At 34.7% G+C, this 23,582-nt stretch overlaps 1 protein-coding gene and 1 long non-coding RNA gene across 4 annotated transcripts in view; one reads left to right on the forward strand and one right to left on the reverse strand.

Moving 5' to 3' along the window:
- The window catches only part of LOC141515171 (uncharacterized), a 38,542-nt gene extending 34,324 nt beyond the window's left edge, over positions 1 to 4,218 (reverse strand). The window contains exons 1-2 of the long non-coding RNA XR_012476234.1: positions 4,114 to 4,218; positions 3,227 to 3,286 (exon numbers count right to left, since the gene is read on the reverse strand). This is a non-coding gene — a long non-coding RNA (uncharacterized LOC141515171). The remainder of the gene's footprint in view (positions 1 to 3,226; positions 3,287 to 4,113) is intronic.
- Positions 1 to 23,582, forward strand: part of LRRIQ1 (leucine rich repeats and IQ motif containing 1) — a 252,049-nt gene that overhangs the window by 113,443 nt on the left and 115,024 nt on the right. For all 3 annotated transcript variants that reach the window (XM_074226532.1, XM_074226531.1, XM_074226533.1), the window contains exons 17-18: positions 12,444 to 12,645; positions 15,197 to 15,316. In XM_074226532.1, the coding sequence (XP_074082633.1) occupies positions 12,444 to 12,645; positions 15,197 to 15,316 (322 nt within the window). The remainder of the gene's footprint in view (positions 1 to 12,443; positions 12,646 to 15,196; positions 15,317 to 23,582) is intronic.

The following is a 23,582-nucleotide window of genomic DNA, read 5'->3' on the forward strand; positions in this document are numbered from 1 at the left end:
CATGGCACCCCCATAATCTGGAATATCTGCATTAAATTTTTAATCTTTCCTTTGAACCAGAAAAGATGTCTGAATTATTGTTATTAAAAGATAAAATATTCTGCTTTTATACCATCCTATACATGTATTTGATGATGAATTTCTGAATAAACTTTCTATCTGATGGCTTTCATGTGTCATCTGCAGCTTTCATAAAGCACCCCCCCCCCAAATTCCCCTTTAAATTCTTATTCTGTCCAAAGATATATCAAAACCACTATGGAGAAAGTTGCAATATGGAAGGGATAACTGTATCATTAAGGCAGCTAGATGGCACAGTGGATAGGAAGCAAACCCTGGGGCCAGATTGAAATCTGGCCTTAGACACTTTTACTAGATGTGTGAACCCTGATCAAGTTACTTAACTCTTTAACTTATCTATGAATGAGCTGGAGAAGGAAATGTCAAACTACTCCAATATTTTTACCAAGAAAGCCTCAAATACACTTACAGAGAGACAGACACAGCTAAAATGACTCAGCAGCAAAATTACTACTGTATGTATATATTTACTGCTACTATATGCTTTTGCATATGTGTGTATAATTTGTTGCTTAACTGCTTTTTCTTGCATTATAATACTACTAATTTTCATGTGTTTATAAATAATATCATTTGTCCCTTATTTTTGTTTTTACAACATAATACATATTTTTACAAATATATTATACATATACATATATAATACATGGAAACATATATTGTTAAAATGTATACAAATAAAAATGCACATAAATATTATATATGATATATTAAGATTGAACCCAATGTCAAAATTCCATTATTAGAACCTGTGAGAATGGATTAACACAAATAAAAGAGTAAACTTGCTCTTTATCACATATATTTGTTGTCTTTTAATTTAATGTACAAATATTTTCAACATAAATCTAACTCAGCCTGATATCATACCAGATTTATTATTGCTTAACTGCTTGCCAGTATTTTATCACGTAATATTATAAGATAATATTGATCATAATTTTCATAAGATAACAGATTGTCCTTGATTCTGTTTTCTTTACAAATGAAATTTCTATGATGGCTCTTAACTCCTATATCTTTTATGAACAAAGAGAGTATGTGTTCTTTGTGAAGCAATTTCGATATTTGTTATGGTTTTTTGTATTTGGTGAAACTTTTCTAAAATAATGGTGATAGATGAGCATTTTTCTTTTCTTTTCCAGTTTTTTAGAATTCATAGTTTATTTAAGTAGTTTGAGTTGGCAATTATGTTTTATGCAGTAACCTGATGCAATTATGTAGTTTTCATTATTTTCCTTTTAATAACTAATTGGTAATTTGACTACTCTCTGATAATCATTTCTGAAACAACTCCATCATCAATAACTGATTTAATGTTTCTGCTGAACTATTCTAAGATCTTATACTTGTAAAAATTATTGAAGTTGTGAGGTTTATACATAGGCTACAGGACTTTGATGCCATTCGTTTTTTGATTCTGTCTAAAACATTTATGCCAAGATTTTATGTCACGCTTAACTTCATTTCTTCCATTTTCAATAGTTCATATTTATATACTATCTACACATTATATTTTATATGGAGATGGAAAACTTCTCAAGAATAGAATATTTTCCTCTCATTTTTTCACCTTTGTATCCCCAAAACTTAGAATAGGATCTTGCTCATTGCAAACAGTTTTATGTTCAATGAAATTCACGTTGAAATTATTAAGTCATTGAGGTTCATGTTGAGTTGGTTTTAAGTATTTCATCAGGCTCTTCATAACAATTTATCTACTTCACTCCCTGTAACAGATATTCACACCATTTTCCAATTATTTTCATTAAACTTCCATTCACTTTGGTGAAATAATCTCATGAAATAATTTTCTATCTTTTACCCTTACAAATACAGTGAACCAACTCAACCACCTTTATTTTCTTTTATTCTCCTTTATTTTCCTATGAGCCTCATTCAATTTAGTCATGGGTTCCTTTTGAGTTTTCTTTTGTTTCATTTGAAGTGAGAGTGCACCTATAGCTGTGGTTTAATTTCTTTAATAGTATGTCACTTTGCTAGATATTACATTGAGTACTGATTGTTTAGTGATCAGAAATAGCCTAAAAACCATGACTCTTTGTACTTTCTACATACTTTTCTACAGTTATGCAACTTAATACTTTGGATGTAGAGAAAGGTATAACCTAGGGTTCATTTTGATTCATGACCAAAGAATTCATTACCTAGAAGTCCAACTTCTGGTGTAATGAGTCTCTTTCTTCTTAACACTTTAAAAAAAAGATAAAATGAGGCAACATGTTAAAAGCATTTTGTAAATCTTAAAATGCTATCCATCATCATGGATCATCATCATCAGCATCATATTATGATTACCTCCATAAATTAGCCCTAGAGCCCTCATCAGTCTGTTCTTAAGGCTGTGCACAAAACCCTTTTACATATCAGCACCACCAGAGAGTTTATTTCCCATATTTGCCTTCTAATACTCAAAATTACCTCCACACTAAGAAGAGGCACAAACACAAGAGTTTTCTGAATAAAGTACCATAATTACCCTCAAGTAACTTACATTTGACTGGGGGAGATAAAACGTACAAAAATAAGTATAAATGTTATTAGGTAAATAGATTTCCAAAGGGCTAAAAGAAATTTTTACAAAGAAAGATAACTTTCAACTGAGGGAATCAGGAAGGCTTCCACAAGGAGGTAGGAACATAGTTGGAATTTGAAGTAAAAGTTTTCAGTAACAGACATGATTGTTGTTTGTTCCTTATTTAAAGTTGAAGGAAGGAAGGTATAGATGGAGGGGCAGGACAGAGTAGCACGGGATAATGAGTATTCCAGTTTTCCTATAATTGAGAATTAACAAAGAGAAATAGTTTTAAATCTGGAAAAGTAGCTTGAAAGTGAATTTATAGCTTTAATGTCATTGCCTCAACTATTAAGAAAAGAAATTTGTATTTTTGAAAAGACTCTTTGGGAGTCACTGAAAGTTTTGAACTGAGAAGTGATCATATTGAGACATTAGGAATCTTATTTAGTTGAGAATCAGTGTGGATTAGAGTAGGCAGATCAGAGAGATTAGATGGCAATGAACGAAAAAAATAATGATTATTATAAAATTTCCATGTTCTAACAGTCCTCCAAAGTCATCTAGCCCAATCCTTATAACTAAGCAGGACTTCCCTCTACGACATACCTCCAATATGGTTATCCAGTCTTCCCTTCAATATTTTCAGGAATATGAAAGTTGCTGCCTCTAGAAGTAATCCATTTCATGTGCAGACAGATGTAATTGTTATTCCTTATAGCATCACTAAACTGCCCTCCATAGCTTATATACCCCATTGCTCATAGTTCTGACCTCTTATACTGGGTAGAAACCAAATTATTTTATTGGACATCCCTCTCACATATGTAAAGAAAACTGAATTTTGCTTCCTAAGACTTCTCTAGGCTAAACATTCTCATTCCTTCTCCTGACACTCATATGACATTTAACTTCTCTTCTGGAGGCTATCTACTTTGAAAATTTGATACTTAGAACTGAATCCTAGATATTTTCTGACCTGTTCAAAGTATGATTATCTTTTTTCTAAAAACTAAAAAACATATCTCATGATGCAGTTTACAATTATATTGTTGTTGCTCTTTGGCTGCCATATTACACTGTTAAATGAGAGTAAGCTTCACAATCCACCAAATGAACTTCTATTTTGTCTCCTCCATTTTGTACTCCCGAAATAGAATATTTTCAGTTTCATTCTATTTACTTTGGTTCAACATTCTGCCCTATAAAGACCTTCTTTAAGGCTAACCATCATCCAATGTGTTAGCACACCCCCCCCCAACTTTGTATTATCTGAAAACTTAATAAACACATAATCTCTCCCATTAACCAGGTCACTTTCAGAAATGTGAAACAGTGCTAGTCCAACCATAGATTCCTGGAGTTCTTCCCTGGAAATAAACATTCAATTTGATACTGAATCATTAATAATTTTGTCCACAAAAATAACATTAGTGACTTTTTAAAATGTTTTGCCAGAATCTAGGTAAATATATATCTAATTAAACTTTGTCTACCATTCTAGGAAGCCAGTAGAAGAAAGGACATTAAAATTAATCTTGTATGATCGGTTCTTGATGGAGCTGTGCTGGGTCTTTGTGACCACCACTTCCATTTCTCTGTGTTCACCAACTATTCTTATAATTCTAGAATTTTGTTTTAGTTCCTTCTTAATTCTCCTGCCTGTTAACCCTATTCTTACATCACTTCCTATTATGGAAGTATAGGCAGTATGTTCAGACTTAATAATCTATAATTTGCAGACTCTTTTTCTTGGAAATTCCAATATTTGCTATTTTGAGACTTATGCTGCTTTTCTAATTCCTCAGAATCTTTCAGTGGTCACTGAGTGTGGCCCAACAATTTTATATCCACCTACTCATACACTATTGATAGCTCCCCTGAGCTTGTTGACTTTAACCTGTCAATGGAAGCCATATAATCTTTTACTCTCTCCCTATAGATCTCTTGTTGTAACTCACTCTTAAGCACTTTTGTTCTCTCATCTCACTTAATCTAGTCCAGAGATTACTTGCCTTGGTAGAGAAAACAAACAAAATATGAGAAATAACTTTGTCATTTATCATCAAACTATCCTTTTCTTTCCAATATCTTTTTAAAAATACTTTAAAAAATACTCCAGTCTCCAAATGAAGGTTCAATAACCATTTGTTGGAGGTATTTTAGAATTCATTGATGTTTTAAGTCAGAAGTTTTAGTCATGAATTACAATGCTATCAGAATCAGTTTAAGTGGTAATTGGAAAATGTTTAGCAACATAAATAAAAATAATACACATACATTACAATTGCATTATTGATTAATCATTATTATTCTTTAACAATATTTGTAACATTATATTTGTTCTTTTAAAAATTTTGATTCCTTTGATTTTATACCATAGTTATTACCTAATATATTTATATACCTACATCCCCTTCCAAACTGAACTCTTCAGTTGTAAGAAAAATTAATTAAGCAAAAACAAAAAATCAAGTGATCATATCTCACCTAACAATACCACTGTGTCTCCTACTGTAGTTCTCTCCTCCACCCTACCCTACATTACTAATATGACACCACTCATACCATTTTTACTTACTTCAGAGTCCTGTGGTAACAGGCAAGTGAAGAAGAAGCGAGTTCAGATACAATGGGAACTGTAGTCAAACCATACACAGAGGTAACCCTGACCATAGGGTAATCTTCTCATTGGAGTGACATAGCAGTGGGTTTCAGCAGCCTCCAAGGGGTCTGAGCAGCCTTTTTTGTTTTTTGTTTATAAAAGAAAGATTTTATTTATTTTGAATTTTATTTCCCCCAATCTTGCTTCCCTCCCCCCCCACAGAAGGTAGTCTGTTAGCCTTTACATTGTTTGCATGGAATATATTGATCTAAGTTGAAGATGAGAAAGAAATCATATCCTTAAGGAAGAAAAAATAAAGTATAAGATATAGCAAAATTGCATAGTAAGACAGCTTTTTTTTAAATTAAAGGTAATAGTAAAATTACATAGTAAGACAGTGTTTTTTTTAAATTAAAGGTAAAAATTAAATGTCTTTGTTCAAATTCCACAATTCTTTCTCTGGATACAGATGGTATTCTCCATTGCAGATACCCCAAAATTATGCCTGATTGTGGCACTGATGGAATGAGCAAGTCCTTTAAGGTTGATCATCACCCCATGTTGCTGTTAAAGATATACAATGTTCTTCTGGTTCTGAGTAGCCTTTTTTTAAGGACTGCTGTGCTCATTTCCTGGTATGAGGAAGGAACGGGTTAGAAAAGGTGCCTAAGAATTGTCTGTTTCACCCCACCCTTACCTGCTCACCCCCCTATATTTGAAACATACACACACACACACACACACACACACACACACACACACACAAATCCAAATCCAAATACATACACATAAAAGTGCTGAAACTTTTGCAAAGGTAATTCCACTCACCATCAGTACATGGAATATGTACACACTTATGGGCAACATGAAATCCAGTAGACCTGAAAGATGAACAATTCTTGTTGCCAGAGAGCTCAGCAGTTTTCATATCCCGATAGTAGCCCTGAGGGAAATAAGACTGTCTCTTAGTCATTGCTGGCAAGATTCTTGACAGAGTCCTTGTTAGACTTACTGAATGCAGGGCTAAATACATGTTTTTTTTTTCCTGAAGTGGCCTTGGTGTAAAGAAGTATCATAATCTAAGAAACGAAATGACAATGTGATTACTACTTGCAATACCATACTCTTAACCATGATGAACCATGATGGGGGGGGCAGTTATCAAAGAATCATTATATAAAGACATAGAGAATCCTCATCATCAATGTTCTGAAAAAAAATATAAGCTTATAATTCTGGGTGACCTCAAGACTTTATGACCAACAGACTTGGCCAAGAGTCCTTGGAAGAAATGGAGTCGGAAACAACAACAGTAATGGTCACTTATTACTAAAGACTACCTCACAGCCTTCTCATCACCAACACGGTTTTTACATTTATTTAAAAACAAAGTGTTGTGGATGCTACCTTGCAGCAAATATTTAATAGAGTCTGTGATAGTAAGGAGAAGAGACCAAGAGGATGTGAGAGTGAAGAAGGCAATGTGTGAAGCAGAGTGCTGGGCTTATCATAGACTCATCCTCTATCCTCTCCAAACTAAACCCTAAGGCAAAATGACTACAATTAATGTCAAAAGCTTAGAGTGTTTCTCTGAGTAGGAATACTTATTGCTAACTTGGAGAGAAAGCCAACACAGTTGGCAACAATGGAGCAGAAAAGGAGCCAGCAGCTTTGAGAGATTTGGTGTATGACACACTACATTTGCTTTCAGAACTCAAAACATCAAATTTGATGAAAATGATGAGGGAAAACAGAAGCTGGCTAGTTTGCCAGCAGGCGAGTCCATCCATCTCCAAGAGGGCAATATTTCACTAATTCCATCAAAAATAAATTGAACATGAAGTTGAGAGAGATGCAGGATCATTGACTTAGATGAAATTCAGTTGTTTTTTTTTCTGATAGTAACAATCCACAGTGCTTCTATGATGCCTTGAAGGTTATTTATGGGTCAGAGACCTACGGTGCATCTCAACTACTCAGTGCTGATGGAGCCACATTGAGACATGATCCTGGAGAAATGGATTGAACACTTCCATAGTGTTCTCAAAAGATTGTCATCTATCAATGTCCAAGCCACTGAAGTTGAAGGCAATTCCCTCCAGCTGAATTTCCAACTGAAGAAGTTGCTTTGAATGCCATTAGGCTCCCCTTGGGTGGCAAATTTCTTATCGATGGTTCTATTTCAGCTGAGATTTACAAGATTTACAAGGTAAGGGTCCATGGCTCGTACAAAAATGACTGAAATCTTCTGCATCATATAGCAAGAAGGGGCTTATCCTCTAGGAAATCAATGATGCCTCCATTGTGCATCTCTTTAAAGGTAAAAAGAAATAGATTGTCCTGTGACAATTATTGACTGGGATGAGGAGGGTGGCAATCTTTCTTTGCCATTGTGGGCAAACCTTTTGCCAGATTCCTCCTTGATAGGTTGCTCCACCTGAAAGCCAGTGTAACTTCAGAAAAGGTTGAGAAATGATTAATAAAGTATTTGTTGTCCCAGGAGAAATGCCAGGATAGTAGAACAGTGGTTTGTACACAATGGTCATTAATCTGACCAAAGTCTTTGATGCTATCAGTCATGAAGGCTTATGGAAAATTATGTCAAAATTTGGTTGCCCAGAGAAGTTTATCAGTTTTGTATGTCAGCTTCAAGATGGCATGCTTGCTCGGGTTCTGGAGACAATGCTTTCATGGGGTTGAAGGAAGCATGGTTGTTATTGTATACCAGTGAAACCTGGACAGTATACCATGTCCACACCAGGAAACTGGATCTCTCCCACTTGAATGGTCTTAGGAAGATTTTCAAGATCACCTTTCTGAAGCTAAACTTCCAGACATTCCCACTCTGTTGCCAAAAGTGCAATTCCTATGGGCTGGCAACATTGTTCAAATAACAAATAATATTTGTCTAGTGTTCTATTTTATGCAGAACTCACATGAGGCAAGTGGTTTCATGTAGAAGAACTGATGCAAGGACATTCTAAAGGTCTCTCTGAAGATCTTTGAAATCAATCTGATTCAGAGACGCTGGCAAACGACTGTCCGCATGTTATGCCCACATCAGAGAAGGTGCTGTGCAATTTGAATGAAGCAGAATTGCAGGAGCTCAAAAGAAAAAAAAATGCAAATATTCTCATGGACTATTTGCACCTGAACTATGGTAAAGCCTTCCAAGTTTCTATCGGTCTAATCAGCCACAGTTGGACACACTGTACTTGACTCCCAACAAAAGTAATGTCATTTTGGTCCTCTTCAAGAACAAAGAACAACAATCACTTCCAATGATTCACCAAAGTTGAGTTTGCCCTGATCTGATTCATCTTGTATCATGTATTCATCATGTATTATCTAGCTTCTAGCAAGTCCTTTAAAACTCTTTAAGTCAATGAGTTCTATCTCATTCTCTTTACACAAATAGCTCTTTTCATTTTTATCTCTAGGATTTCATTCTTGAAATGTTCTTTTCTATTCCGTACCAACTTCCCTTGTAGAATTTAATCAAAATCATGGGTTCTTAACCATTTTTATTCATAATCTTCTATCTTAGTGTGTATTAAGTACATTTTGGATTCAAACTAATGAGAATGGTATTGCCCCAAGCATATTTCAAAGACTTGCCTCCTTTCCCACAAAATTCTAGGTTCATGATGAACACACATAGCAAATAGGAAAGAAACTCAATCCCAGTAGAGTAAACCAAAATCAGAGAAAGTATACATTTAATTAAAAATATGTACCAGACAATACAGATTGAATGAAGATAAGTTCAGAATGAAGTAAGCTAAGTCCAGAGATGGAAAAAAAGAAACAGAGACAGAGAGATGGAGACTAACTACCACCTAGATCTTCCTCAAGGGCATATTCCCCAAGTCACCTTCCTGAGTTCAAATATCCAGACACCAATTGTGTGACAAGGCACTTAATACTGTTTGCCTCTGTTTTCATCTTAAAAATGAGCTGTAGAAGGAAATGGCAAACCACTCCAATGTCTGCTAAGAAACCTCAGATGGGATCATAGAGAGTTGGACATGACCAAAGTGACCCAGCAACAACAAAAAGATAGAAACATGATGGAAATTGCCATCTTTTCTACATTTCACTTCTTCCTATGGTCTTTTTTTCCATCATGGACCTAAAGGGAATTTGAAATCATGTATCTTCTCTCTCAGAACTGCCAACTGAAAGAGCCCATCTGACTTTCTCCCACTTCCATTATTAACTCCACCCTGTGCTCTCCTTCCAGACACAAAGCACTGAATACACCAATTAGGAGAAAGTCTCAGATGATTGTCTGTTTGAATCAAGGATGACATAACACAATCTTGTGTCTCTGTTAAAATATATGAGTTAGGATTGTTTCATTCATTACCTTTATATCCATCCCCAGTGTCCAACACAATACTTGGCCCATCTTAGGTATTCAATAAATACTTATTAATAACTGGATTGATCCAGCGAGAATTTTCAGATGTGAAATGCAAGTATACTGTATCTTAATTTCTCAGAATTAACAATTGAATCAATTTGTCAAAATAGAAAATGTTAACTGTAGAATCTTCTGTTCTTGATTATGTAGCCATTTTATCTCTAAATGGCCATATGTAAGCTAGGCAGATATTACTTTCACCATATTCTGACTTGATGAGACAACATATAGAACGTCATATTCATTTCTGGGAGCTACATTTTAAGAACAATATTATCAAGCTAGAGTACAAGCTAGAGGAGATGAACCAGACTATTAAAGGGACTCCAAATTATTCTGAGAAGATTAGTGGAAAGAACTGAGAATTTTTTTTACCTGAAAACAAGAAGAATTGGTAGAGATAAGAGCCAAAGATGCTTGCTTTTCTATATATTTGCTTTTCTATCATGATTTGGATGGGAATTAGACTTATTTCTGTTGACATGAAACATCAGAACTAAGCAAAGGAGTCAATAAATGAGAAAGAGATATTGCTTCAAAGAAAATGAAAATGAAAAACCATCTCCAAATTCTACTTTGGCATGTAATAATTTCTCAATTGCTTTAAGTCTCCAACTGGAGGTTCAATAACCATTTGTTGGAGGTGTTTTAGAATTCACTGATGTTTTAGGTCAGAAGTTTTGGCCATGAATTACAATGCTACCAGAATCAGCTTACTTTGTAATTGGAAAATGTTTAACAAAATAAATAAAAACACAATACGCATAGATAATGTTAATTTGAAGTTTTCTAAGTCAATATTCTATGGCAAAATTCCACTTCTATTTTGCTTTTCTACCACTACTTTAGGTAATGGTTGAATAAAATGACTTATAATGTTGAATTTAACCTCCAATGACCTCTTTACTAGCTCCAGAATCCTGTGTTTCTATGATATACCAGAGAATTTTGGTTTTACCTCCCATAATTTGTTAAAGTCATTAAAGTCCTAATACCTTCTGCTTGTCATTTCTGCAATAAAAATCTGTCTCTCAAATGTTTCTACTCTCTTTATCTTTTTTGTAAAAACATATATATGTATATATATAATTTATATTTCCAATTACATGCAATGGTAATGGTATTTTTTTGCAAGGTTTTGAGTTTTACATTTTTTCTCCTTCCCTCCCCCACTTTCTGATAGAAAGCAATATAATATAGGCTACATATTGATCCATATTGATCATGTTGAGTCTTTGTATCCTTTGTAAAGTAGCCAGTCAGATATTTCCTTGTCAATGGTCCATATTATCTACACTACTCTTCCAAGACAATTAATTTAATAATTCAAATTTCAATAATCAATATTTTCCTTAGATGGGTTCTATATCACATCCATAATGCAACACAAGTTTTTATTGATATTTTATTTTTTCCAATTGCATGTTATGAAAGTTTTTCAACATTCAACCACATGCATATAAGTTACACAATGTTATTACCCTCCCTTCCTATCCCTCCCCCCTCAGTTTTGAACAGTCTAATGCACACTGGTGTACATTTGTGTTTAATTTGTTTACATATTAGTCATTTTCTGTATAAGAAATTGTGACCAAAAGAAAAGAAAGAAAATCATGAGATAGGAAGGAAAAACATAAGAGCAATTTTTATAAAGTGAACATAGTATTCATTTAGACTCTTTAGTTTTTTTGTTTTGTTTTGTTTTCATCTGGATGTGGATAGTGTCATCTATAGTCAGTCTAGTAGGGTTATCCTAACACTCTGAGCTACTGAGAGGAACTACTTCCACCAAAGCTGTTCATCTCATGATGCTGTTATTGTTGTGTACATTGTTCTCTTGGTTCTACTCCCTTCACTCAGCATGAGATCCCATAATTCCTACCAGGTTTCTCTAGAGTCTGACCCTGTGATTTCTTATAGAACGATTTCATAATATTCATGTACCATAACTTGTTCAGCCATTCCCCAATGGATGGATATTCCCTCAATTTCCAATTCTTTGCCGTTATAAAATATTTTGGAACATGTTGGACTTTTCCCATTTTTTATGATTTTTTTTCTGATACAGGTCTAGTATTGGTATTTCTGGATAAAAGGTTTAATCACCACAACTGCAGCTTAGAAAAATTTTGCAAACTGGACCTATGGTTTGCATGAGATCCCATAATTCCTACCAGGTTTCTCTAGAGTCTGACCCTGTGGTTTCTTATAGAACGATTTCATAATATTCATGTACCATAATTTGTTCAGCCATTCCCCAATGGATGGATATGCCCTCAATTTCCAATTCTTTGCCGTTATAAAATATTTTGGAACATGTTGGACTTTTCCCAGAGTCTGACCCTGTGGTTTCTTATAGAACGATTCCATAATATTCATGTACCATAATTTGTTCAGCCATTCCCCAATGGATGGACATTCCCTCAATTTCCAATTCTTTGCCGTTATAAAATATTTTGGAACATGTTGGACTTTTCCCATTTTTTACGATTTTTTTTCTGATACAGGTCTAGTATTGGTATTTCTGGATAAAAGGTTTAATCAACACAACTGTAGCTTAGAAAAATTTTGCAAACTGGACCTATGGTTTTGTCAGGACTTCTTAACACTGTGATGAGTTATAACTAAAAATAAATAATCTATAAAGACAGAATCTACACTAACATTTCTTGTTATATCTATTCATATATGTATTTTTTAGGTGAAACTTCCAAATATATTTGAATATATATACTGAAATATTTTCAGTCTTTAACATTTGTCACTAAAACTATCTTTGTTTTTGGTGTTAACAGTAAGGAAGTTACAGTAATCCAGAATGATGGGGTAGGATACCCTCTTAGCAGACAGATTAATTTTATCGACAAGAAGAATATGGCAGCAATGATAATACAGAGAACTTGGCGAAAATATCATGCGAAGACCCCGATGGAAAAAAGAAAATGTTGCAGCACCGCTCTGCATTCACAGAGGGAGAGGGCTGCTACACTTATTCAGGTCAGTCATTTTTATTTGCCAACAATGTGTCTTCCCTCTATCCCTATGTTTATTGACAAAGCAGCCAAAATTTGGGGGAGGGAGGGGAAAATACTTATGTGACCCATCAAACGTACCTTCTCCTGAGTCAGACACTCCCTACTAAGTCCTAGGGATGCAAAGAAAGGCAAAAAACCCCAACTCTGAGGGAGCTCTTAGTCTGATGGGGAGACAGTATAAACCACTGTGTACAAACAAGATCTATAAAAAGATAAATTGGAACTAATCCACAAAAGGAAGGTACCAGCATTAAGGGGAATTGGGAAAGACTTCTAATAGAAAATAGAATTTTAGCTGAATTTTGAAGGAAGCCCAGAGACAAAGATGAGGAAAGAGAAAGATATCACAGAATCACTCATACTTTCAAGTTCAATCATTCTTCAAACTTGGAAATGACCCTCTTCCTCTATCGCTGAACCCTAGATAGTTTTTCCCTCATGAGGAAGCTACTAGGAGCTCAGCAACTGATGCTGTTTAGTATCCAGAAATTGAAAATGCTCTAAAATTTTTTTTAATTCTCTAAAAATGCTGTCTTTGCTGTGTGAGAGTAACAGTAGGATTGAGGTGTTGCAGTGTCACCATCTGGCTATGTACGCAGGGGTCTCTTGGCTTTTGGCTGACCTTTGGACCCACTGTATGCAGCTTATGTTGAATCAACTTAGAGCAAGGGTTCTGCATCTGGGGTTCATTGACCCCCAAAACTATTGGATAGAATGTATAGATTCCCAAGAATCTGAAAACCTGAATGGAAAAAAATCGCCTATTTATCTTCATCAACACTTGGTTTCCTATGTCTTAAATTTTATATATGTTTAAAAATAGAATTCTGGAAAAAAAGGAATGTAGACTCTCTTCTTTCTCCTCTTTCTCCCCTTTTCTCTCTTCTCTCCCCCTTTACTCTTTTCTTTCCCCATTGGGGAATAAGAGTGATGAGTACAGTTAAATATTGCAGACAGCTTCTTGAATGCTGCATCTAAATACAACTACTCATGTTCTTCTGAGGTCAATAATATTTCCATGATTTTATATTACTTTGGTAATTAACCTTATCAAATATTTTAATTCTGAAATCAGAGACAATGTGTTTTAATGTAAAGTTCATTGTACTTGAAAGGAAAGAGATACAGTTTTAATTTTAAAACATTACTTGTATTTTTGAGACTTCAGATTTATACTTTATATTAAAAAAAGGTTTAAAAAGATATTCATGTCAATTGAATTTGGTAGATTTTTTTCTTCATTGATTAGTCTTTGTGACACCATTTGGAGTTTTATTGGAAAAGATTCTGGAGTGGTTTGCCATTTCCTTCTCCAGATCATTTTATGTAGATAAAGAAATTGAAACACATAGTGTCTTGCTCAGGGTAATTTTTGTAAGTGTCTGAATCTGGATTTGAATTCAGGTCCTCCTTACTATTTATTACTTACCTCTCCATCCCCTATACAAGTCACTTTTTCAAAATAGCAATTCAACTAAATTCACAAGTTTTTCTTCTCTCTAGAGATAATACCTGAGTTCTTTTTGGAGACTCAAAATATTTGTTCTTTCTTAGCAACAACTCATCTTTTCTAAGAATCTTTAAAATACCATTTTGGTCTTTTAGGATTTGGACTTGCTTACACATGCAAAAACACATTCTTTTTTGAATTTTGTTAGGTAGAATCCAATGACTGTATTACAGTGGTTTAGATATGACAGTACTCATATTTTCATCTTGCTTTAAATAAGGTTCACAGAATGCTTCCTTCAAAGCAGTGTAAAGTATTACTGCCCTTATTTCAGAGATGAAACTGAAACTTCAGAGCCATTAAGTAATTTGCTTGAGGTCAGATAGAAATGCTAGGCTGGGAATGGAACGCAAGGCTTCCTAATTTTGGGCCAGTTCCCTTACCACTAGAACATGCAAAGGAGAGAAAGATTGGAGATACTAATATCACAATTATAGTAATGCTAAAATGAAGGGGTTAGCTGATCTCTGTGATATCTTCCAACTCCAAAAGTCCACGATATTATTTTAATAAATTCTATTTATTTTTAAAGGGCTTAAAATGACCATGGATTTATTTGTAAAGACCAGGTTTATAATTTCAATAATTGCTACTTCCAAATATTTACTATTTCTGATGTGTGCTTCAGTTTATTTTCTTTACACCATTATTTGAAAATTATTATTTGCGTGTTTCTTTATATCACTTTTCTTTTCAGTTTTTAATAGGTCCTGGAGGATTTGTCAGATCATTAATTAGTTGACCGAAGTTTGTAGTTGAGGGAGTTTTTCAGATTCCATTCTGCTTACCACGCAGCAAATCTCCTGAGTATTCAGACCTTTAGACATATGCAGGCATTTAATTTGTCTTGTACTTTTAAATGTCACATAAAGTTCAAAAAACAGATCATTGAGCTATTCAACCAAGGGCTGAGATGTTTTATCTTCCTAATGGGATAGCAGAGAGAATCTGGGTTTGTGCTTGATCTATAACCTTCTATAGCGTGCCTTACATTTTTGTACAGGCGGTTTGGAAAGGTTTCCTATTGAGGAAGAAACTGACCAGAGCACTAGCTTCCATTAAAAACGAAGAACTGGAGGACGACTATGAGGAAATTGACCTCGATGACTTTACCTACGATGAAGTAAGTGGAACCTGGAGGATCAGACATTCATTTCAAATAGTGCTGAGTGAAATTTTAAAATCAGTTTAAAATTTTATTCTATAGATGATTGAATCATGTATTATCTCAAATAGGAAAACATAGTTGTTTCATTTTATATATATATGTATATATATATACATATACATATATATATTTATTCTCAAGTATGGAAGTCCTAAGACTATTATAATCACAGCATATATTTTTCTAAACTTTTGAGTCTGTTTTTTACCTCATATTTGTATTATTGTTTTGTATTTTATGATAAAGTGGATACATATTAACACATGTAGAAAACTGGTTTTTCTTTATTGTCAGAAAATTGGATTACAAAGAACTATTATAGATTATATTATAGTGACATTGATATTTTCAGAAAGATCTTTAATAGTAATAAAATAACAGTGTATCAGTTCCTCAAGGAACTGTATCAGTTCTACGAGGGCAGAGATTATATTTTTTCACTTTTTTTTTAAAAAGTCAAAACAAAATTGCTGAGTTTCATTTTGAATTTTATGTATTTTTATTATTCATCTATTTGAAATGTATTGTGGGATGATATGGAACCTCCACAGAAGCCTTGCCATGATGCTTCATCAGGACAGGTGGCATGGAGATCCCTCTGAGGTTCCTAAAAGCCAGGGCAGCAGAGCATAAACTAGGCAACCTCTAAAATGTTAGAAAGTCTTGACAAGGGAATAAACCAAAACTTGTGTTCTGGTGTAATGAGCCACCTGGTGATCAAAATATTCTGACCATGGTGATCTATGAAGAGACAGACAGATAGACAGACAACAGGCAGAGGGACAGACAGAGATACAACACAAAGTAGAGGGACAGACAGACAGAGAGACAGTCAGAGAGAGAATGCATGATATAGACATCAGTAGAGGTAGAGATGATATATAGTCATAAATGTATTTTAAGTGGTCTCAGTCCTGGGTGACTGCCTTCTGTTTCTGCAATGATGGTAGCAGAGGGGTAGGAAAGGAATTTTTAGAACACCAACCAACTTTAGTTTCTTTTTTGGTGCACTGAATATATGAAAAAGTCTATAGAACTGAAAGGCATTCTGGCAGAACAAAAGCAAAAGTCAATAATAATGAAGAGTCAGCTAGAGCACCAGCCCTGGAGTTAGGAGTAACTGAGTTCAAATCCAATCTCAGACTCTTGAGACTAGCTGAGTGACCTTGGGTAAGTCACTTAACCCTATGGCTCTTGGGCAAGTCATTTAACCCCATTGCTCCACAAAAAAAGAAGTTTACTGTATTGAAAAAGTTGACAAAAATGACACTATTCAATGTTGGAGGGATTGTAAAAAGAGAGGCATGCTGTTGCATTGTTGGTGGACTGTGAATTATTCCATCCATTCTGGAAAACAGTTTACAATTATGTAAATAAAATGGCCAAAGTCTTTCATAATCTTTGACCAAGAGATTCAATTAATAAAAAAATGTTCCCCATGTACACAAACATTTTTATTGGAGAACTTTTTGAAATAAGCAATGATACCAAAGGATGAGAATAGTCAATTTTGGAGCAGAAGTGAAAGGATAGTACATAAAATATACTATTAATATGTCAATTGGTCTAAACATTTTGGAAAATAACTTGGAATTATTCTAAGCAAATGACTCTATCAAAGGATATGGACAGAGAGATCCCAATGCTAGATAGATTATAAAGAAAAAAAATCCCATGTATAACAAATTATTTAAAGTGGGAGCAAAGAAATAGAAACAAAATTGATGCCCTGAATGGCTGAACAAGTTGATGTAGTATAATATTACTTCACTGAAGGAATAATGGATATGATTACTACAGAGAAGCACTGGAAGACATTTTAATGAACTGATGCAAATCAATCCAGGAAAACCAAACTCAAAATTAAAACAAGGCAAAAGAAAAGAACCCTCCTCAGCAGAGTGGGAGACTGAGAATGGAACCCTACCCATAATAGAATGTCAAAACTGTTTGATATATTGGATTTTTTGTTGAATGTTTATTTTTTTCCTTGTTTCTGTTCTTTAGGGATAATTGAAAGGAAGAGAGATTTTAGGAAATCACAGCCAATATGAATAAAGTTCTTTAAGGCTTGTCAAAGTACTGTACAAATATGATTTATTGTTATCCTCACTATACTCCTGGGAGGCTTTTTACTGACAGGAAAATTGATGCTGAAAGAAATTCAGTGACTTCCTTAGATTCACAAAGCTAGCAAAGATTCTGAGAACAGATTTGAACTTAGGTCTTTCTAACATCAGATCCTAGACTCTAGTTGCTATACTGTACCATCAAGAAATGTTATATAGGGTGATGTAAAAAAAAGATATCAATAAAAATGGGTAAAAGATTGTAACTGCAAATAAACATGATGTAAAATTCACTATGAGAAAGAATTACAAATAAACATGATGTAAAATTCACTATGAGAAACAATTACAGTTGCAAGATATTTTTGAAAAATAATGTAGAATGTTTTAATTAGAACATTAAAAGGTAGTGGGGGAGAGAAGATCCTTATTCCCAATTATTCCAATGTATGCATTAGCCATTAAATTGTAAATGCTTATTAATTTTCTGAAAATTCTGAAATTAGGTAATGAATATATAATATAACTTGGTTTTAATTTTATAACACTTGACTCAGCTGATGACCTTTTGATGATCTCTATTCTTCTTCTATCTACATTTAAGCACTATCACGTTTTTCCAGATTTCCATTTATTATCCTGTAAATTCATCCTATTTTTGTAGTTCATAATCATTGTGTTCATAGTATTCTTATACATCAGTTGATGTAATATATTCATATATATACATATATACATATATATATATATACACAATCTAAATACTGCCTTCTAGTACAGAGGTTGGAGCATAGGTTTAACTCTTAAGATTTTTCTTAACTTTGAATCATTACATTAGAAAATTTTACTAGAGTGCACTCTATGCATGGGGGAATAACCTTTATAAGGGACAGGAAGAGGACACAGAATGTTGTTTAGGAGGAACTACAGGAGAACCAGTTTTCCTGTTATACCTTACGTGTAAGCCTCTATCCCATGTTCTGTGTTGGCTTATAATGGATAATTATAATTGATGTTCTTCTTCAATACATAAGTTGTTCATAATCAGTCCATGTGAGAACTCCTTGTGGGTCTAGAACAGTATTTCTTAATCTTTGATGTGTCATGGACTCCTTTTTTCAGAAAAATATTTTATATGTATAAAATAAAATTTAGAGAATTGTAAAAGAAGTCGTGTGTGTGTCTGTGTGTCTGTGTGTGTATGATGTAATTTTTCCAATCCAAATTCATTGACCCCCTTGAAAATCCATCATTGGAACCCTGAAGATAGAGGTTCATAGTCTGCCAGCTAACAGCTTCCTTATTTAGACACATTAGAGGAATATTCTTTCCTAGTTCTCTTTCAGTTGATGAAAAATGGAGAAAAAATCTAATCACATTACAATCCAAACTCCCCAAAAGGCTCTGACAATCATGTTAAGGTCTACATATGGTTATCATGACAGAGGCCAAACACCTCCCAATGAGTCTTACATGGAAAGAGAGAGGAGTTTGAATAGGGGTCCAGAACCCTAAATCTCGGAAGGTTTTCCTTAGGGTGTGGGCATTAAGCTTTCTTGGAGAATAGACAGCTTCAGATGAAGGGTAGGCATCTCGTGCTGTCTGGCATATTAGCATTAACAGATTTGGTTAGTTCAGTAGCTGAAAAGTTTATTTAAAAAGTTATAAAGATTTGTTGGAGAGGCAGAGTAGTTGGAGAGGCAGAGTGGTAGGATGCCCACATTTCAACCTCTGCTTCCTAAAATCTACTGGACAGGTGAAACAAGTGAAACAAACCCTACAAAGAGAATAAAAGAATCCTCACCTGACGACCGGCCTTGGCTGGGGGCTTGAAGGGCCCATGATACAACACCAGTACACCAATACTGAGTCTCCAGTGATTTTCACCCAAGTCAGTAGGGTGAGAGGTGGTCCTTCCCCCAGACACAGTCTGACTTGTACCCCTCTACCATCTACCTAATAATTTTCAAGCAATGGAGGTAAAAGCATTGATGGGAAGTAAAGAATTTAAGATCATCACATACTTCAATTCTGGGAATGACCAGAAAAAGACCTGTCACACATTTGGGCCAACCAGTGGTCTGTTGACCTCACACGTTTGTTTTAGCCTCATTCAGTGTTCCAGTTAAAACTTGGGCAGTTTATTGATCCCATCTTGCATATATCTGGAAGGTCAGTCCTCATTCCAAGTATAGACTGACTCTCTCTCTCTCTCTCTCTCTCTCTCTCTCTCTCTCTCTCTCTCTCTCTCTCTCCCTCCAAGACCTACCTTGGGAGCAACCGTTTTGACAAAGTGTTTTCTGATCCATCTAGGTAAAAGTGATCACTTTTACAATTCTAAAAGATTTATGATGGAAAGTACCATCTGTATCTAGGGAAGGAACTGTGGAGTTAAATGAAGACCAAAGCTAATATCTTCAATTTTTAAAAGTTGTTTTATGTATTATGTTATTTTTTCTCTCTATAATTTTTTTTCCTAACATTTGGATTTGATTTCTTCTTTTACAACATGATCAATATTGATCCATGTTTAGCATGGTTATACATGTAGCACCTATATTAGATTGCTTTGTGTCAAGGGGAATGGGGAGGGCAGGGAGAAAAAAAGTAAAGCTCAAAATCTTGCCAAATATTTTTGGAAAACCTTACCTGCCTAAACTTCGCAGTTCTTGATGAATTAGGCTGGAGTTTATCCAGTCTTGTATGGGATCCAGTTCCTTTCCTAGGTTAAGCTGTGGTGGATCCTCTGGCACCAGGGACAGCAACTTTCCACCAAGACTCCCTGACTGGTCTTACTAACCCTTTATGTCCCCCTCCTCTTACTCTCTACAACCAGCCACATCCCATTCCAAAGACAGATCCATGTACTTCTGTGCTCAAAGTGAGAAGACCACAGAGAAAGCTAGTTCTCAGTTCTGAGTGCCACCCCTCGTGCTATTTGAAACCACTGGTTCTAGTAACCCAGAAGATCAAAACCATCACATTCAAGCCAGGAAATAATTGTGAATTCCTCAGAAAAAAATATTTGGTAGTGTTAGAAGGCAAGAAAGAACTATTTATTAAGGCCTACATTCAACATACCTCTTTAACAATATAGTTTCACTTGTTCTTCATAACAATCCTCTGAAGAGGTGTTATTGTCCCAATTTCATAGGCGAAGAAACTGAGGCAAACAGCGGTTGAGTAACTTGCCCAGAATCACATAGTGCCAGAGGCTAGATTTAAATTCACTTAAATTCAGTTCTCCTTGACTCAAGACCCAGCTCTCTTACATATCTAGTTACACCTAAAGCATAATCACATACATCATTATGTTGGTAGCTAGTTAACTTGTGATTATAGAGCTATATTGGAATCAGGAATATTTTTGAATCCTGACTCAGATAGTTACTATGTAAATAAGTAAATAATATGTTAAAAATTACTTTATCTTAATGCATTGGTGTACCATATAAGACTGATTAAGTGTTAGCCTAATTCTTCATGAATTTGTCATTCTCAAGGTCACCAAAATTTAAAAAGAAATCTTATAGCCAGAAATATTCTATTCTAGATGGAAAAGATGGCTCCCAAGGTAGATCTTGGAGAAAGAAGTTTCAACAGACTGAGATGAGAGGTAGAAGGGTGTCTCTACTTGGAATAAGGACTGACTTGCCCAAATAAACAGAAGGTGGGGTCAAAAAACAACTATCCAATGAGACTAAAACAAAGGGGTGAAGCTGAAAAGCAGACTGGAGGTCAATAGTGAAGGAAGTGAGCTTTCCCTCTTCAACTCTCCTCTCATTTTATAATTAATTTTGTACTTATTTTGCATAATTAAATCTTAAGCTTCTTGAAAGCACAACCTGTTTTGTAACCTATATTTGTCCTCCATGACTTAGAATGACGTCCTCTGCTCACAAGGTGTTAAATAAATTTTGATTTAGAGCTAGATGGAGAATATCTAGAAGTCTAATTTAACTCTTTAATTTTACATATGAGGAAACTAAGGTATTAAATAGTAAGACCATGAAATCAATTCAATCCTCTCATTCCAAATCTTCTGTCCTTTCCACTGTAATTCAGTTTTATTTTATTTCATCATGAAAGGTTTAAATGTTAGGCTAGGGATTTGGGAATTTGAACTCTTCATTTCCTTGAGTTGGTGAATAGAGTGTCAGAGCTCCACATTAGGCTTGTGACTTTGGACAGCTGAGTGACGAAGGCAGTTATTGGAAAGGGAAGACCAGAAGCAGGGAGAAGAGTGAGGGAGCATCCAAATGATAAGGATCTAAGTTTGAGTGTTATCATAAATATATCACATCTATGATGATTATGAAATAATGCAGAGATAAAATCAGTCGTGCTTGAGATGATGTTGGAAGCCAATAGTAGGGAGAGAAGAGGATTACGACAGAGCTTTGTGGGTTCCCCTTCAGGGGAAGAAGGATGAAGAGCAATGGGCCCAGAAGCTGAAAAAAGTGAACAATCAAAAGGAAAAGGAAAAACTGAGATAGACCAATGCCTTGAAAACAAAGGACAAAGAGAGAGATAGAGAGAGCATCAAAAGATATGTTAAATGCATCAGAGATGTCTGGAGGAGGAGTACTAAGAAAGTGACTATGACAAATGGAACAACACTCATGAATTTGTAGAACATAGTAGCCTAAAAATTTGGGTGGTTGTCAGATTGCAGAGATCTTTGAATGCTAGAATGAAGAATCTGGTCATGTTTGAATATTTGGCTTTAGAACTGGTTGTTTTTAAACACAAAGTGGCACAGAACCAAATTTGGCTTTGAATAGAAGGGAGAAAGGAGTTTTTTAGGATGGCTCAGCCCTAGGCTAGCTCATAGCAGTGACCTCTCCCCCTTCTCTCCCCTTGCCCCTTTCTTTTTGAGGTCTCACTCCTCTAAACTGCACCTTCATCACCAGTTTGTATTTTTATAGGGTCAGTGACTGCTATTCCAAGGGTCCTAAGGACATTGCTTATGGATGACTATACCTGCAATTCTACCTCATTAGCCTTCATCAACATACTTCTCATTAATAAATCAGAAAGTTTACTTAACTACTTAATTTTTTAAGTAAGGTATTTGTTTTACTCTCCCATGCTCCTCCCATCATTAAAAAAGAATAACCTACAGAAGCATTTACTCAAAATACAAAGCAAGAAAAATATTTACATAACTTTGTACCAATTAAACCAATAAATCTATAGAAAGACTAAGCACATGCAGAAGAAATACCCTCATAATATACCGAGAATACACATGTCAAGGGCAGCTCACAATTCTGAAAACTATGCTCCTTGATGGCCATTTGTATTTATCTTTGCCCTTTTTAATCAGCAAAGTGGCCAGAGTCAGAAAGGGACTCATAATTATATTTGCAATAGTAACTAAAATGCACTAGCAGTAAAATATCTGATGTTGGTGCTAAAATATACTATGAGGGTAGTGGTAACTACAAATACTTCTTAAGCAGTTGACCCAGACTTTATTTCATACCTGTAAAAGTGAGGTAGAAATAAAACAGTGGGTATGAGGAATGAACAGAAAATGAGCAATAGAATGACAGGAGGTGATATATGATGCAACAGTGTGAATATGAGAGAGAGGACTGTAAAGCATTGGAATCATAATAGTAACAGCTCAGTGTTTGTAACACTTTAAAATTCAGGTAAAGTGCTCTCTTTACCAGAACTTTGTAAGATGGAGAATGTAAATATTACTGGCCTTATTTTTACAGAAGAGGAAATTAAACTTTTAAATGTCAAATTTGGGAATGACCTTAGGCATTTTAACTTCAAATCTGGAATATACTCTTCCACTACATTTTACAATCCTCCCTCTGTGAGAATGGAAGAAAAGTTACAGGGAATTTGGAAGTCATAGTTAAATCAATTGTTTAGTAGAAGTTCTGGTGTATATACTTGCAAGTTTGCCTGAACTCTAATTAGTACCTAGCAAAGGATAATTGTAGCTGGAATATGGCAATTAGAATCTAATATCTGTTCATTTATGTTCTGTTTGTATCATCATTCTGGGGAGGATAATTGTGAAAATTTAAAAGGCTTTCTTATAATGTAGAGAATGCTATACTTTTTTTATTCCAGTCTATTCCTTGTTCATTATCTCTTGTGGGCACATTCTTTTACCATGCTAGTAGTTT

This window comes from Macrotis lagotis, chromosome 2 (genome assembly GCF_037893015.1).
Source record: "Macrotis lagotis isolate mMagLag1 chromosome 2, bilby.v1.9.chrom.fasta, whole genome shotgun sequence".
Classification (NCBI taxonomy): domain Eukaryota; kingdom Metazoa; phylum Chordata; class Mammalia; order Peramelemorphia; family Peramelidae; genus Macrotis; species Macrotis lagotis.